Below are 13,530 nucleotides of genomic sequence, written 5' to 3'. Positions count from 1 at the left end.
CACCAGTGGCAGTCTTCTCTGAGGAGGAGAGATGGTTTGCAATGCATTGTTCATAGAAATGTTCTCCCTAAACAAATCCTTCCTGTGGCTTTACTGCAGGTGTCAGTCAGGCATACCTAAATACATTTGCAAGATCTGTCCATACAGCAATAATTTCATAACCTGTGGATGCTGAGAACCAAGACAAAATAACAAGCACACTCCAGGCTGAATGAGGTTAACTAAGTTGCTTTTAGTTTATTAATTTTACATACATAGCCAGTTTTGGAAACACCATGTGGAGAGCCAGGACAAAGTGTAACAAAGTGGTATGAGAAAGAATTTCAATATGTAACGTGCCAGTGTACCTACTGTGTTTTATACATACTTTACATTGAAAACCAGATAAACTAGAGTTTTCCAGAGGAATTATACATTTTATTTTGAACTAGCAAATTTAGTTTATTAATATGTAAAAAAATAAATCTACAATAGCAACAGTGCAAACACATCAGAACTTGCATGGCATACAGAACACAAATGAATAAAAATTATTATACAAAGGGCCTCATGTTTCCTATGGTCCTGGCTGTGACATGTACAACAAACAACAGGGTGAGGAGTATACTGCAACATAAACACGAAGATGAGCTGCATATTACTGGCTCTGTCTTGTATGGTCTCTCTATTTCAGGAGGTAAAGCTGTCATGCCTTGGATCTGCAATTAAAATCATCAAAAAGGGTCAGAGTTTCTTCACAGAAGATTAAGAATCTCTGTTTTGCTCTCTAACTAGTTGGCTGCTTGCATCAAAATCTATGGTTAGCTTCATATTGAGGTTGTGATTCTTACTGTGGAGACCTCAAGCTCAGTAAAAATATTCATATATTCCATGCCAAATTATCAGCCAGTGTGCACACCTATTGTTCTCAGTTTGTGAACAGCTGTATGCACTGCCATCCTCACCAGTAAAGTAAGGTTAGGCTTTTGTTGGTTGATTTGTATGACCTTATTTTGTTTCATGGGGTTGTACGAGATGATAAGAAAGGAAGCTTACAGTGTTACAGCGCTATAGTGATATCGAATGGTATTTGAACCCATTCTTTTGTACCTACAAGGCTTATATTTGTATGTACAAGGCAGTTAACTGGGCACATATCTATTCCTATATATTTTCCATTTTTAACTTTTCCCTTAGAACTCAGTGTAATTTTTATGGGGTTTGACATAGCCACCTGCCTGTCCTGGCTTTGATATGAAATGGGAAAGATTTGGGTATACTGCTTGGTTATGCTTTTCCTAAATGCACTCCCTACTTACATAGTTTAATTCTTGAATTAAAGTAACACTGCCAAATATAGTATGCTGAAGAAAAGAAGTTCTGTGAAAAGCAGAACTATGAAAAGCCACTGAGCACAAACATTTCTGAAAGTTTGAATGCCCACGTATACAGCATGTGTTTGTCTTGGGGGGTTTCCATGTTGCAATTATCCTGCACTGCTGAAAAAAACCTCCAAATATTGACTTAATCTTAGCAAATGCAATACAAAACTAAAACTGACCAAGAGGCCATCCCTAGAGGAGGAGGAAGGTATTTTCAAGTCACTTCCTCTGTTTCAAGCTTTTTCTTTTTTGTAACAACGCACTGATTGTTTGTCTATTCAGTTTAAGTCTGTTCTTGATTTTGATGAGGATGGCCAATTAAATGTAATATCGCCCATGAGGGAAGGAAAAGGAAAGAGTCCTGATCTTAGCTTTGATGACTATGCCTTAGTCATTTGAAATAAGAAACTAATGATAAAAAGAAAGAACTAAGCACTCCCTGTTCCAGTGAGATCTCTCTTTGACTATGCTCTTTAAGTTGTGAGCATTGTTCTTTCATCCTGTAAGATAAAAGGGAACAGCATTTTCCAGAAAACATACCATTTAAAAAGTAAAGCCTATCCTCTCCTGATAAAATTTACATGTGTTTTCCATCTTTTTAACTTGTCCTCTGACAAATAATCAGGGAAAGAGTGGCTATGCAGTTGCTACTGGCAAGTAGTTGTAAAGGTCAAGAAGTTTTACCAAAAATAGTGAATAGTCATATGTAGTGTCAATCACTGCTTTTCATAGAAGGTCTGCAATAGGGCAATATAAAGAATAACTTTGATTAGTTATAGCTCATGGTATTTCATTCACATCCCACAGGCAGAACAGTCTGATCAATATTGGAAATACCTGAGAACACTGCTGCAGGAGGGGGAATTTCTCCACTGCCCTAAAAGCAGTGTGTGTCCAGGTAAGAGGCAAAATGGGCTGTTTTGGGGGAAGACCAGGGTGAAGCAAAGATCCCTTATTAGAAAACACTTCACCGGTAGTGTCTGCTATCAACTCTATTAGGCTGGCTAAAAATCATATTAGGAGATTAAGCTGGTTCCATGATGCAATTTCCCCTTCTGACCAGAAAAATTAAAAAAAAGGAAAACTGAGTCTTGAATTTGGACTCTAAAGGAGTTCAAGGCACAATATATATTTTTCAGTGTCTCTTTCATGGATGATACTCTCATGAGCTACTATTTCTTTATAAATATGTATCAACACTAACGATGATAGTTTCTCCCAGAGGTTACTGTTAAAATACCAGTAGACATTTAGAACAAGTAGCAACTTACTGGACAACTATTTTTATCTTACAATTTATTAATCAAGAGGAATGAGGAAAGGAAAAGAACAGAAGCTAAAATCTTCCAAAGGAGGACACAGGAGACAGATAGTGCAAATGTATTTTTTTGGCCTGCTACTGTAGACATCTCTAAGACACAAGACTAACAAAAAGTTAGAGATGTAGGGAGAGTACTCATATAACTTCAGACAGTGTAGAGGCTTGAGTTAAGAAGTTAGTTTCTTGAGATTTCCTTAGGCAGTTAATACCCCAGAGTGATTCAGAGGAGAAAACTGATTTAGGAATTCTGATTCATCCATTGAAAGACCCTAACCTGAGCTACTGACAATGCAGGGAGCCAAGGCAGACTCGCTTTCTAACTTGGGCACCTAGTCTGGATACATATGGTTGCTCTGATCAGTGTTCCCAATGCAATGGAAGACTCCATGCTCCCATTGCTGATCCCAAATGCTGATCGAAGTTCCAGCTTTTCTACTCTTTTTAATACATTTAGAACTTGAGTCAGGTGAAGACAATAAAAACATTCTCATCATTTGTTATTTCAGTTCTTAAGTGGCCATGTAAACTGTCTGAAGACATATAACCAGCTACTTATTCATACCCAATCAAGCACAGCAAATCCCATTTGTTTCATGTCATTGTTGCGTCATTTTTAACACTTAGAAAGCTCAGGTAGGAATAGACTTACCGACCATTCTGCATTATCTGTCTTTGAACATCTCACATTCACTGGTAGTTTAAGGACAAGTTCATTATAGGAGAGACCCTCTGATCTGGACCATTTGAACTTGTTCATTGCATCCATAAAAGACAGGTTTTTGTATTGCTTAGGACTCTTGATAATAAAAGGCCAAGTCCTGAAGAAAAATAAATAAATAAATAAATAGATAAAAAATAAATAGATAAATGAAATACCACCAAGTTGAAACCGATGAGGGAAAGCTTTTGGAGAATCTACTCAGAAAAAGAAATGCACTATAAACTTATACAATTAAATGCAACTCACATTCTCAGCTAGTGAAAACTGATGTAGTTTCACTGACTCTAACAGACCTATGAAAATCTGTCCTCAGTTTAGGACCTGCTACCAGATGCTTTTAAAAGTGAAGGACATTTAAGAAAAAAATAACATTGCTGTTCTCTGATCTGCAAACTGAATACACAGGAAATCCAAAACAAATCTTCTATTGTGACTTTTCAACAAAAAAAAAAGACAAAAAGAAAAAGGCACACTCTCTGCTAGGCTTGGCAGACAGCGCTGTAAAGAAATATTTGCCATTAGAAAGCTTCTTCCGGATCCCTCTGCCTAGCTGTGGTCATAACTTGTATAATAGGCCAAAACTCAGCATAGCACCAAGGTTGCTCTAACATGTATCAGTCGGCAATGGTCCCAAAAGACCAAATGAGAATAACTGGAATGGAAAGCGTTCTGGACATTGCCTGTTGGCATGTCCCAGCACCCTGGCTGCAAAGGAACTTTTGGTAAAGGCTGGGACAGAAATCTGACAATTCTCCCACCTTTGGGAATCCCCATCAGGAACAAGTGGGGTCCAATCCTGCTCCCTCCCTGAGATGTGGAGGGGGAAGGAATGACATCTCCCGTCAGTCTCTTAACAAAGAAGAGGGTATAGAAACCAAAAAATGTATGAAGAAAACTTTTCCCATAAATCTTGCTTGCTTCTTGTTTGACTCTAGGAAAATGAATGGAAGACAGCATGATGAATATGGCAGGCTTTTAAAAACAGAAAGCCAATGTGCTAGTGCAAAAATGAATGTGATTAAAACTTTATTTAACTAACCTAATCAGTACTTTTGATGGGAGCATGAGTTCATCTTTTTGAAATACTTTAGACAGACCCTGTGTCATCCTGCAGTACAGTCACTCATTTGCTTTGGGTACAGTGCTGCCTATGACAAAGTTCAGCTCCATTCAATACTTATGCATGGGGGATATCATTTTAATCACACACTTATTTTATACTATTGTATCCCAATGTTTTTCATCTCAGCTCCTTATGATTTATACCACTGTCTGTGCCACCAGACTAAGGAAAATAAGAGTTTTAAGGTGAATCAACAGTGCCTTGATTCTGCTTCCAGTTTGCTTTCATGTGTAAGTCAAGAGTGAATTTAGAGAAGTCAGTGAAGTAATTCCAGTGCAAAACTGACACAAGAGAGATGAGTATCAGGTCACATATCCTTAGGCTGACAGAGCTTAATGAAACAAGAATTGTGGATTAGGTCATAAATACTAGAGGCATTAATAATCTCTTCCAATTACTATTCCATATGCAGCAGACAGTCTGCATACTTACTCTATTCAAAACATCTTTATTTCCTCAGGCCAAATGCACTTTTTTTTTCTTAAGTACAGTTATCATGAATGAACACTCAAGAGAGCATATATTTGTTAGAATATTTTCTTTCTAAGCTCAGAAAGACTCTTTTTGGTAGGACTAATATAGAAACTATGTTCTTCTAGTATTAAAAGAGGTTGTAAATAAAAATGGCATGAAAACTGAAGTAGGCATTGCGACTTTCTTCAAACTTTTCAGTCTCAGATACGGATTTCAGAATTAAGACCAGTAAGCTTGTATATCAAATCATTTTGCAATAATAGTTTTAAGAAGTTTTGTTAAGATTTACTGCATAAAGAGAACCAGATTTTAAAATTTAAATGTGATGACAGACTATTAGTCTATCAATCTATTGTATTTTAAAATCTTACTAGTGCCTTCATTTACGGCAACTAACTTCATAAATGTGATTTGCCTTTCACCATTAGTAATGTACTATCACAAAGAACTAAGGGTCATATGAAAAATTTATGCAATCTCAGAGACCAAAACAAATGACAGAAATAGAGGTGCTCTGCTATACACATTCATAAATATTTTACTTGCCTGACTGGTCTATATATTTCCTTAACACCAATAAACTGAAGTTGTTCCATTATGTCTGGAATACTTGCACATCGGGTAAGGTTGATTCTTGGGTAATAGAGTAGATATGACAGGCACATTTCATTCCTGGTGCTCAGACCACCCTGAAAATGGAATTTTTCTTTTAATCAAGATAGTGTTGAAATTCCACAGATAAAAACACTGATTAGCATTTATATGATAATGAAATGTGTAACAGGAGGCCCAATTTGACAGGTGTCCTTTGCTCATTAGATTATCAAGTAAAAAAAAAAATTACATAATTAGTTACAAAATGCATTGCAAGCTCAAACAGTATCTCCCGAGCTTAAAAGATGTCAGAAAGAGTGACTATCAATATTTAAATGGTGGTACAGTTAAAATAAGCTTTCTATTACGTTGAAAAGTATGATCTGAGAAGTGCAGATCTATCACAGACTGTCTCCAAGGTACTTATATCTACCATGTCTCAGAAGGATGGATTCAAACTGGAACAGATATAGAAAAATCTAGTAGGATAACAAGTAGAATGAGTCTTTTTTATGAAAAGAGATTAAGTGAATTTTGTCTAGTAAAATGGAGGCTGGGACAGAATATATATCTATATGTAATCTCATTGTAAATACATAAGCAAATAAGAAAAAGTATTATAGTCAATAGATAATGTTGGCTCAAGAACAAATAAGCACTAACTATAAATGAATACATTAAAATAAGATTTTTAGCTCTCAGAAAAAAAGGCCATGAAACACTTTTCCATTGAGAGTTGTGGGCAAACAACTAATTTAAAATTAATCTTGGGAAGTATGGACAAGATTGTGACATGCATGTTCCTAAATCCTGTGTGGGAACAGTGTCACGGATATCACAAAACCATATATATTAGCTATGGAAAAGACAAAAAACATGAACCAGGGGCCAAGAGCTAGTGTGGTCGCACAGGAAAATAAGAAAACATGTCGCCTTTAGGCGACAGATCTAAAAGTACAACAGGACTGAATAATTAAATTCTAATTGCTTGCCCTCCTCTGATAAACATCAATAACAAAAAGATAGCAACAGATTTAGTTCTATACAAGGGTACAAGCATCAACAGTCTTATTGTATGCTTCATTTTGAGGTATTCTTTTTTACTGAGCTTCTTAAAACCTTACGCCAGGCTTTATGAAATTCCCTTTCCATATTAGTATTCCAACCTGTACACCTTCAGAAATATTTCACTGCCTCACTGCATGTTATGCCACAATAGTTAGTAAAGTATCGTACTAATTAAAATTACAGCATTCAGTTACCTTTCTCACCCCAAAAAGTAAACTAACACCACAGACCACAGACTTCCTACAGGACACCTTCTGTGTGAAGAGTACTTTAACAGGGAAAAAGCACCGGAGTGCTTCAATGTTTACATTTTCTGAGTGTGTTTCATACTTTCCACGCTCATATTTGGCTCTATTAAGATACAACTAGCACAACAAAAATTGAAAAGACTTCATTCTCACTATTTTTTCTTCATATAGCTACTGCATGTGCCTGCATAGGCAAGCCAAGACTCAGTGAGCCGGACCACTGTGCTCCCTGGATGCTATGACCAGGTCCCAGGCCAGTCTTCCTCACTGAACAGAAACCCCTCCGATCTCACTTCCTGGAGATCTACACTCAGCCCCTCCTGAGGAAGAGAAATCAGCACCAGGCAAAGCTTACATTGCTTACAAATACAGTGGGTCTGGGATCTTTCTCTGCTTTTGCCACCAGCTGGCACCGTCCAGCATGTGTCCTGACAGCTGACTTCTCTAACCTTCCAAAACCAAGTGGCCGCATGCTAACAGCCTTCTGGGAAAGGCTCCCAGCCTCTGCTAGCCTACAAATTATGTCTGGGAGACCATGACCTGCCATGTGCCAAGCTCAGCCAGTCACTGTTCGACTTCCATGGACCACAGCTGCTGGATTGTGCACACGACCTTGTCCTGACACTGTCTGGTCTGCAACTGCAGACACTTGTTTGAGCTGTTTGCTGGAAGACCCACTACATGGAAAAGGTAACACACCACAGGCTCACTGCTCTCTACCTCCTTGTCTCAGTGATGGCTCTTCCAGTTATTTAGCTGGCATTGCACAGCATTCCCATGAAGAGCAGTGCCCTGGCATTGTGGGAGAAGGCCTTCACTTTAACCTGAACTGACCCCACTTAGGTCATAATGCAGCAAAGACTTCTTGACAGAAATTACTGATCTTTTGCAAAAATAAGCAATAGAGGAAATCTCTGTTTTCAGTATTTACATCAAGCCACTCAGATCAAGTGCCTCTGGAGATGCAGGTACCTCTCTGCCTTAGCTTTGTAATTCATGGAGCTTAGTTAGGAATCAGGTGTCTGGCACCTCATCTGAGTGTTTTAATGACTGTGTGGGTCCTGGGGAATGTGCAGTCCAAAATATAGGTGCACTTGAATGAAGGTGTTAGATGAGTGCTGAGCTGTGAGATGTCTGGATTGCTTTCTTGAATTTAAGGACCTACATTCTGCCTACATTCTATTTTAGGCACAATATTAAGTGGACTGATCTTGATCACAGAATATGTAAAAATCAATATGTATGAATTGGTAAATTACACCTTTAAAAAGGAAACAAGTTCATAAAAGTCATACATTAGTATATGTAGACTTGGCTTGCTAATACATGTTGCGAAGAAAATACTCCTTTTACTATTGAAGTCTGATTTTTCAAGAACTTTTATGTACAGGTTTGCTTATTTTTATAAACTAGTCACATGAATGCCTTATGCAAGAGATCAGACTATGATCATAATAGTCCTTATGACTTTAAAACCTAAGAATCTGTGAAATGAAAGATAAACAATACATAGTCAAACTGAAACACTCTAAAGTGCACAGAGGAATTAGCAGGGGGGTTCATACTTTTTAATAGCATCTTATGAAATGAAAAGATTTTGGTCCCTAATATTGTTTGTGTGCTTATGTTGATCCATTAAAAATTTTTCTTACCCATGTCATACGAATTCGGTCCACAGTACTGTAGTGACATTCGGTGATTAAATTATCGCCCTGAAACACAAGATTTAAGATGTTCACAGTTACGAAGTTTATCAACACTTGCTTCAGGTGACCACAAATGACTGCAAAAACTTAAGAAATAAAGCTTATAGTAGTGGATATGAGTTTTTGAAGAGCAAAAAATTAGGTAATTGGCCTAGGCTAAAACTTGGGCACTTAGCATTCATCTTGTTCCAGATCCTCAGGGATCCATCACTGATTTAGATGGAGTCTTATTCAGTGTTTGATCCATTTTTTTGAGTAGCAGTGAAAATGCCAAGTTAGGATCCTATTTTCAGGGAAATTATATATGCAGACAATGTACACACATGATTCATGCTCCAAAACTCTTCCAGCGCTACTTTGGGTATCTTGCCCCAGGCTCATTCATCCTGCCAACGTCAATAGAATTCCTTGCCAAATCAGGAAAAGAAGGTTTTCCACATCACAATAACAACTATTTATCTGCCAAGCCTGGGAGTAGAGGAGTGGCAGGCAAAGACTCATCTACATTAACAGATATGTATGGGAAAGGCTGAACGGTTACCTTCTCAAGTACCTGCAATTAACTTTTTGCTGTTTTGATAAACTGATCTACAATGTTTCTAAATAAAAAGATAGTACATTTATCCCCTGCACCTAATCAAACGCATACCTCAAAATCACCATGATAACCAAGTGGAAATAAAAATATTGAAGAACATAGCCATACTTAAAAATCTGATATTTTGGGGGCAACTCTGTATCACAGGGATGCCAGAGGTTTATTTGCTTTGGTTTGTTTTTTTGGATCGTCATCTTCCCTTATCACCCACTATATTAATTTTTCCTGAAAAAATCAGGAGATAATCCTACACAAGTTGAGAATTTCTCCTTTCCGGTGGGCTTTTTCATTCCGAAATCAATGCTAGTCCTAACTGTACTCTGGGCTACTGGAAGAGGGTGAGTCAGCTTTGTGTTGGCCAGATGAAGACCGAGCCTTCTCAAGCAGTGAAAACTGGCGCAGCTTCATTGCCTGCAGTGGGAATATGCTGATTTGCACCAGCTGGGCCTCTGGCCCTCATGGTATAAGGAACTGGATAATATTCACTAAAGATCTTCCTTATGTACAATCATCTTTTGGTTCTGAATTCAGGAGAGGGTGTTGGTATGTGAAGAAAACAAATAATCTGGACTCCACAAGCTGAAAGATGGATACACCATGTGGAAGAGCTGGCAGAAGGACAGAACAACATGAACTTCTATGAATACTTTTGATATGATTAATTATTATTAATTGATTAGACTGTGATCAGAATTACACTAGAATGATGGATATAGACTTGTATTTTTACATGAGGTGAAAGCAATAAATGGCATGAACAAGGCTCACTTCAGAGAAAGAATTCTATCTTCTATTCTAGCTGTCCTTTTAAAGTTGCAGCTATTATCAAAAAACCCTTTTGTCTTTTTGCTGTCTATTCCCTTTTGTTCTGGAATTTTAACAGGCCTTGCTCTATAATCTACATGGATTTTCCTAAAAATATTACAGGCTTTCTCTGCAAAGGCATCTAAACCTGTCATCTTCTGCCAGCCTTCTTCCTAAACCCTAAAACACGTCTTTCCTGGAGGAGGTAACACCAGTTTGTCTTTGAAGTCCCAGTGGAGTACAAGCAGTAGGACTTCAAAGAGTAAATGCTGCACTTGAACATCTAGGTTAAAATAAATAAGAAAGTTGCTATTTGAGCTTCTTGCCTTTAAAGGACAAATAACAAACTGCCCTAGTGGGGGAGAGGAGATATAAGAAAGGAAGAAAAACTGGATGTTTCAAACTACAGTGTTCCTGACCATACCCAAAGTTCAGTCATTTCATCAGCCTTTTCAACTCCATTTTCCTTCTAGCTTCAGTTATGAACAAAATACAGTTGTTTAGTATTTTACATCTGACCAGTTCCGTGAAGTTAAACGGACTTGTTCACGTGCACCAAGACAAGTGCAGCTACTCTGCTGGTCAAATCTGGAGCATTCAAACCTTTGTAGCACTTAACCTTCTGTCCTCAGGCCAAAGCTTCAAAAATGCATTGCCAGCTAATAAGAGATGAGTGAATAATTTTTAAATGAGTAACTCTTCCAAAGAATGTAGACTCTTTTCATGAAGTATCTATGGATAGCAACTGATTTAATTTAAAGTTTATAATATGTTTACAGGTTGGGATTTTTTTTAAAAGTATATTACATTATTATCACAAGAAGAGCAATAGGATTGCATGATTTCTTATTCCAGAGTGTTTTGTTTACTCAGCAAAACCTCATGTGGAGCATAAGCAGTGAGTTTTTCTCCCAACAGGGAATAAAAACATGAAATAACAGAAGACCTAGTTGGCTGATCTGCAGAGGCATGTCTGCAAAGCTGAATACTTGCTGTGTGCAAGTATTTGGGATGGGCTGCTTAGTTCCACTGGCTCAGTAAAGCCACATCGTGGTGCTTCCATTCTTCAGCCGGCTGGATGCGCAAAGATGGCACAACCACATGTGCGTGATCTTATAATCTCTTTTGTACAAACATTTATGATAGTAAATCTCAGATCAGCTAATTGTGGACACCAAACACACCCCAAAATTAGCTTAAATGGATGGTCCAAACCAGTTCTACGGTGAATAAGTGGAGACATTTTTTTGGCAGCTTTAATGCATTAGGGATCTTGTGATAAGTGGAAACATGAACAAAACATTAAAGAAAATCAAAGAAATTAAAGAATTTAAGGAAATCCTGTAGTAAAAATAATCCTTAGTGTGAGTAAATGTTAAGCACATGATCTCTTAAAACATTTTCAGGGAAAGAATGAAGGGTGTCATACAGGCAAGATGGTTCTTTCTTCTTTCAGATACTGAAACTCCTGGAAGTTGAAGTCAAACTCATCATCATAAGCAAGTAGCTTCTGTTCCTCGCCATTGCGGAAGTGGCGCATCCTGATAGCTCTGCCAGCAAGATGAGCATGAAGAAGTACTGCAAATACATGAATCCCACCAGGCCTCTCAGCACCTAGAGCCTGGCCAGGGGAAACCAACATCATCAGTGTGCCCAGATGCCATGTACAAACAGAGGGAAGATATATTAATAAATGCATTTCATGTTCCCTCAGTCTACAGTAAAACAAGCAGCATACAGGCAGGAGCAAAAACAAATCAATATGTGAAATTAAATTTATATATAAAAAGGGTGGTTTGGGGGGGAGTTTCTTTTGTTTTTAGTAAAGATATGTTTTAACTTGAGGCACATAGTTTTTATCAAAATCAACTGGACTGCCAATAATGCTCAATAGAATATGACTTTTAAGGGTATTATATTAAAACTGACACATTATTTTAGTCCTTTGACTGATACTGCTGAATGAGGATGTTTATAGTGAAAAAAATTTTCAGTGCAGCCGAGAATATTGTCATCAATATTGTGCCAAGAGAAGCACTTTAAAGTAAGAGGCTGTAATTACTATATGCTCTACTTCCCATCTTCAAGTAAACTGGTAGTGAAATACTGAAGATTTATATCTGAAATTTTCTTTCCAGGTCAAAACCATTTTAAAATGAACTTTGCCAGATTAGCACAAATCTGACATCACTCCCACTCCAACTGGGATATACAGATCCAAACTTTGCTATGCTAAACTTTGGTTCTTGATCAGAGCCAAAACTGGAAAGAGTCTGTCATTGGAATACCTTTCAAGTGCAGCTTTTATGTTGGAAACCTCATGATAAAAGATTACTTCGGTGACGACAAGCAACATTCAACATCACCAAGAACAAACCTAAATTCCATACCTAATATGCCCTTCACTCCAAACTATATCATAAAATGCAAATATTGATTCAGCCTTTCTCTACAAATGACAAAATATCTGAGAATCTCATACGATACATAGATCATCATAGATTACATGCAATATTTCCATAATGTACACATTAAAATCATTTGTAGAGAAATTTAAGTTATCTTAACAAAACCAAGTATTTAATGAATGCACAATTTTGTACTTAGGGTCATACAGCAAAACCTATTAAGGTTTTCAGTTTCTGTGGTTGATCTACGAACACTTCTCAGGCTTTCACTTCAAGACCAGGAGCCTTTTGCACATAGATCTGAGTTAATCTCTCTCCATTTTTCTGCTAGGCTAACTATTCCAGGTCATTAACAGCTTTGCCATGGAAAGTAAAGTATGCGTATACATTAAAGAGAGGATTAAATCAGTGTATGTATTGCATCATTCAGTACTACTTATATCAGTAAAGCAACATGAATACTGAACATCAGCCTAATGATGTAATAGAACTCTCTGAAACCTGAGATAATCATAATTTAAAAACCAAACAGTTCTTTTTCATAAAGTGCTAAGGTACTGATATCCAAAAAGATTCAGAAATCTGGTGTGTAGCATGTAGCAAATGCCTTTGCTCACATGTCTTTAACGAATATCTCTGTCTTCCCAGAAAGTTAAATAGGCTGCCCTAAATTATGTCTGAGAATACAACCCAGCACTGTCAGACAGGAGACATACCTCTTCCAGACATTCCAGCGTGCAGTGACCCTCTGACACAAATTCAGGCATGCCTGGTGGGATATTGTGGAAGAGGCTGACCCAAAGACCAGCTTCAATAACCCCAGCATCATATTGCCTTAAAACTGGAGTATAAATTAGCCTCAGACCGGAGTTATCTATCAAGCCTGCAACAAAAGAACACAGCTGTGGCTGTAAATCAGCACAAAAAAATCCAATAACTTCACATTTTTCAAGGTTTGTGCTTAATGTTTTACATGAAAATTCAGGAATTAACCTCAATAACCTGGAAAAGAGTCAAACCATTCAGGGGGATGCAGAAAGCACTAAATAGGGGCAGCCCACAAGAGGGTTGTTAAGATGTTGGTATCTGCAGTGGTCAGATGTG

General features: G+C 37.6%; 1 protein-coding gene across 1 annotated transcript in view; it reads right to left on the bottom strand.

The window, feature by feature from the left end:
- Positions 1-212: 212 nt before the first annotated feature.
- MOXD1 (monooxygenase DBH like 1) overlaps positions 213-13,530 on the bottom strand; it is a 50,740-nt gene continuing 37,422 nt past the window's right edge. The window contains exons 7-12 of the mRNA XM_067294788.1: positions 13,143-13,309; positions 11,448-11,639; positions 8,563-8,622; positions 5,547-5,689; positions 3,332-3,500; positions 213-698 (exon numbers count right to left, since the gene is read on the bottom strand). Coding sequence (XP_067150889.1) covers positions 534-698; positions 3,332-3,500; positions 5,547-5,689; positions 8,563-8,622; positions 11,448-11,639; positions 13,143-13,309 — 896 coding nt within the window. The 3' untranslated portion in view covers positions 213-533. The remainder of the gene's footprint in view (positions 699-3,331; positions 3,501-5,546; positions 5,690-8,562; positions 8,623-11,447; positions 11,640-13,142; positions 13,310-13,530) is intronic.

Source organism: Apteryx mantelli, chromosome 3 (assembly GCF_036417845.1).
Source record: "Apteryx mantelli isolate bAptMan1 chromosome 3, bAptMan1.hap1, whole genome shotgun sequence".
Classification (NCBI taxonomy): Eukaryota; Metazoa; Chordata; class Aves; order Apterygiformes; family Apterygidae; genus Apteryx; species Apteryx mantelli.
This window is presented reverse-complemented; position numbering and strand designations above follow the sequence as displayed.